Genomic DNA, 4,310 nt, shown 5'->3' on the forward strand with positions numbered 1-4,310 from the left:
TCAGGTTCAGGACGGGAGGGTCAAAGTGTGCCTGCTGACCCATTGGTGGGGAAAACCCATGAGGGATGGGATCAACTAACACTCAACGTACAACCACGTCCAAACATTGCAGCTGGCTCTTCATAGCCGATCTCACATAGTTCTCCCACTGATCCGCACACCCAATTGAGATCATTCGCCTGAGGATGTTGGGAGGAGAACCTAGGTGCAGTACACCCTCAACTGCAATGCCATCATCATCATCTCTAAGGCAATGCAGCTCCTCCCGAGCCCTTGCAACCATCTCACTAAATGAAGGCCTATCATTGAATAGCACATGCATGCTTTGCATGTCAACAAACTCAACATATCCATAGCGATCGCATTCAATGGTGCCTCCATGATATATGGTCACAAGGTTGTCCATCTAGTTCAAACACATAACGAAACACATGTCCTTTAGTCCAAATTAGACGATAGATAGTACATAACAAGTACTTTCTAACTACAAACTAAGTAAATAAGCTAATAACTACGTATATATATACAGTGTACTCACAAAATAGCTATGTCTATGTACCTATGTATCTATGTTTCAATCTATCTACATATCTAACTATATCTATGTACCTATGTTTCTATCTATCTACATATCTATCTCACTAGATCACTAACTAAATCAACTACCTGAGTCATCACATTAACTAATAAATAATAAATAATCAAACTACTACATTACAATAAAAGATAACTAAGCACCTACGTTGCATATTCACAATTTTTACCTAGCGTGGCCGGGCGCTGTAGGGCCTAGGGACGGCGCGGGCGTGGCCGGGGACTGCTGGCCTGGGCACGGGGCTGGCACGGGCGGTGACGACCGTCGAGGGTGCGCGGGAGCGGGCGCGGTGGGGCGGGCCTACGGGCGGGGATGGTGCGGCAGCGGTGACGGGCGGTAGAAAGAGAGAGAAAGGAAGGGAGGGCCCATACGTAAGAGAGGGCTTGGCGCCAGGATTGTTGGCGCCGAGCTCGGCGCCAAGATCCACGGCGCCGAGCTGGCTGCCATGTCAGCGTCCATGCCGCCAACGTGGCCCCGAGCTCGGCGCCAGCAACGATGGTGCCAAGCAGTGTAGGCTCGGCGCCAGCAACGATGGCGTCGAGCTAAGGGTCCCGATTTTGAAACCATACCTCCAGGGGCATATTTGTGAATGTTTTTTCAAAAAAGGGCTAAAAAATAAAAAAATTCGGTAAGAAAGACTGCCCCTAGAAACGTATCCATTTCTAGGGGCGGTTCAGTTAAGACGACCATGCCTGAAAATACGATTTTTGAGTACGGCCATCTTTACCGAACCGTCAGGTAACTTGTTTTCTTTTGTGAATGACACAGCGCAGACGTCGACACCCACACCTACATGAGCACATCGTCTACGACTAAAAGGAATATGTATCTGAATGCTAGAATAAATCTAGCAAAAATGTGAACACCTATGTCAACTCGAGGACTTGAACCCAAGTAGTTAGGTGAACATTCTGCTAAGCTCAATTGGCTAAAGTCAGGTTCCACTCTGACGTAGTAAATGTATATTTGAATGATGAAGGAGACTATAGCATAGTAGATATATACAATGGCTACACACGCTTCTTTTTAATTTGGCCCAGATAATAAACCGGATCTACTACTGTACAGCTGCAAATTGATAAAGCAAGAACAAATCTACCGTCGATTCCAAAGGTATAAGTAATTAAACTGCACCTGAAGACTACTTTATCAATGGATGGATCAAGGCTCTATGTCGCCGTACGTGTATAAGGGAACTCAACATAGCTAGATCCCGCTCTGATTGAAGAAATGAAGAAGCTCCCAGCACGTACGTGTATACGAAGCTGATATGGGCAGCAAAACAGATGCGTCTTTCTATCCGTAGTAGTATACACGCTATAATAATTTTAACAAACCATACAACAATAAAATTAATAAATTCAGTCTACTACACATGTCGTTGACGTGTTCAACTTGTTTGGATGTTATTGGATTCATATCGATTCACATGTGTTGAGTTGTAAAAGTTACACTCCAATTCATCCAACACATGAGGATTGATACGAATTCGACTATATCCCAACAAAACCGTACGTGTATATATATACGCACACCATGGCCAATCATTATTGGGTAACCTATTGGCTATTTGAATGAATCATGCGATGTGATGACGTTCACAGGATCCAAGCCCTCTTCAATAGTAGCTACATAGCTAACATACACTTTATTCCATGGACAGGCAGAGACAACATCGAGATTCCAGAGCGCACACAATGCAATGGATTAGTACGTCACGATCGTCCATCGTGGTCGTTTTAGCCTCTAAATCGACATTTTCGCACTGCTTGTACGTGACGCGAGTGATGTTACGTTACGTACGGAGAGAGAGACGACGACTGGTTGAGATCGGCCGGCGAGCTAGCTCTACGATCTGGCTAGTGGCCAGCACTAGCTAGCTAGGTAGCCGCGCTGTCCTGCATCATCTGGAGCAGCGCGGCGCGGAGGCCGTCGTCGTCGTCCTGCATCGGGGTAGCCACGTCAACCACGACGTCCTGCACGGTCATGCCGTTCACGCGGGTCACGCAGGCGTGCTGCACGTGCAGCTCCAGAGATCGGAGCGCGCTCATCAGCCGTGCGGGCGCGTGCGGGGCCGCGCTCGTCGCGCGCACCGCGGCAGCGTCCGGCCCCAGCATCCGCACCTCCACCGCCTCGTCGGTGCCGCCGCCGGCTCCCGGTCCCTCATGAACTCTGCAGGCGGCGGCGGCTGCTACGGCGGCGGGCTCCCACCTCGCCGCGGCGGCCCGCCTGGACTCGGCCTCGAGCCTCGCGATGCGGGCGCGCAGCTCCGCGATGTAGGCGGCGGCGTCCGCGAGGAGGGAGGCCTTGTCCATACGCGATACGGTGGGGACGGCGGCGCGGAGGTCGCAGAACCGCCGGTTCAGCTTCTCCCGGCGCTGGCGCTCGGCCTCCACGTGGCTGACGGTGGGGCCGTCCGGGCGGGGCCCGGGCTTCCGCCCCCGCCGCTTCCCGGGGCGCTGCTGCGCCGGAGCCTTGACGACGCTCAGCTCCGCCTGCTGCGGCGGCGGCGGTGGCTGGCGAGGAAGCGGCTGCTCGGTGAGCTCAGAGTCTGGGGAGAGCGAGCTCCCCACGGGCCACAGGTCGTCCACGTCGGCGTAGCCCTCGTTCTTGGCCACGACGACGTCGTCGAGCAGCCATTGCTCGGGGACCTCACAGGAGGCGAACTCGATGACTGGGTGGAGGCCGGCGTGGGAGAAGAAGGATGGCGGCGAGGGCGGGGAGAAGGAGGAGCACGGGGAGAGCAGGTCGTCCATTGTCACGTACGGCCTGCCTATATGGTGACTGAACCTCAAGTGCCAGCGTGGGTGTGCGGCACTGCTTGCCTGTAGTAGCATACTAGCATATAGGGTTCTGCTTTTATAGTGCCGGCGATACATTTGCATTTAGGACCTTGGCTACCTACTTTTGTTGCCAACAGGGAGGCTCTGGCAGCTGGGGAAGTTGGGAGTTGGGAATGGGAATGGGAATGGGAAACTTTGCTTGTCCACCAGTTTTTAGAAATGTATAATTTACTCGATACGAATACAACACACCACACCACACGGTGAGAACGTGACAGGAGTTGGTCAAACAATAAACTATACTCGGGTTCGTCTCAAAATAAATTAAGTTCTTGTAGCTATGTACATAGACAAGCACTTGTCTAGATATATAGCTAAAAATTAATTTATATTGGAACGAAGAAAGCATATAATAAATCACTAACATTCTTTTTGGAACGTGAATCTTATTTTCTAAATCGTACGCTTTTCTATAGAAATATTTTTTTTTGCGAAATTATTGTGTGGTTCCTATAAAATTCTTACATTGTAAAGGGGCTTTAAACAGTTGGTGAATTGATAATGAAAATGCTAGACCACGTACACATGAAAATGTGCAAAAAAAACATTAGGTAATGTTTCTTGTTAGAGATGTCATCACGATCGAATGGATCTAGTAGTTTGTTTTTATTTCATCCTCTTCATCTTTGTCCTGACTCCAGACCATTCTTATGCCTTCAGCCATCACCATAAACACCATTGTAACACTAACCACAATAATCCAATTGATGCCCTCATCACTGACCCCTCCAACCAGGCCTCTAGTCGTCATCAACGATCTATAGAGAAGACGAAAAACCCTCCTCCTAAACCCTACCCGGCCATCTTGGCTCTACCACTGAAGATTCTTAGATGAGAAGACGGAAACCCTCCTCTTTTAACCTATCCACTAG

General features: G+C 49.8%; 1 protein-coding gene across 1 annotated transcript; it reads right to left on the reverse strand.

The window, feature by feature from the left end:
- Positions 1–1,976: 1,976 nt before the first annotated feature.
- Positions 1,977–3,403, reverse strand: LOC136552135 (transcription factor MYC2-like). Its single transcript, XM_066543676.1, has one exon. It carries the CDS (start codon positions 3,349–3,351, stop codon positions 2,476–2,478), a length of 876 nt encoding a protein of 291 aa, XP_066399773.1. The 5' UTR covers positions 3,352–3,403; the 3' UTR covers positions 1,977–2,475.
- Between the last annotated feature and the right edge of the window lie 907 nt (positions 3,404–4,310).

This window comes from Miscanthus floridulus, chromosome 4 (assembly GCF_019320115.1).
Source record: "Miscanthus floridulus cultivar M001 chromosome 4, ASM1932011v1, whole genome shotgun sequence".
NCBI lineage: Eukaryota > Viridiplantae > Streptophyta > Magnoliopsida > Poales > Poaceae > Miscanthus > Miscanthus floridulus.

Coding starts and splice junctions, on each gene's coding strand:
- LOC136552135 (XM_066543676.1), bottom strand. CDS start 3,351: ATGGACGACCTGCTCTCCCCGTGCTCCTCCTTCTCCCCGCCCTCGCCG.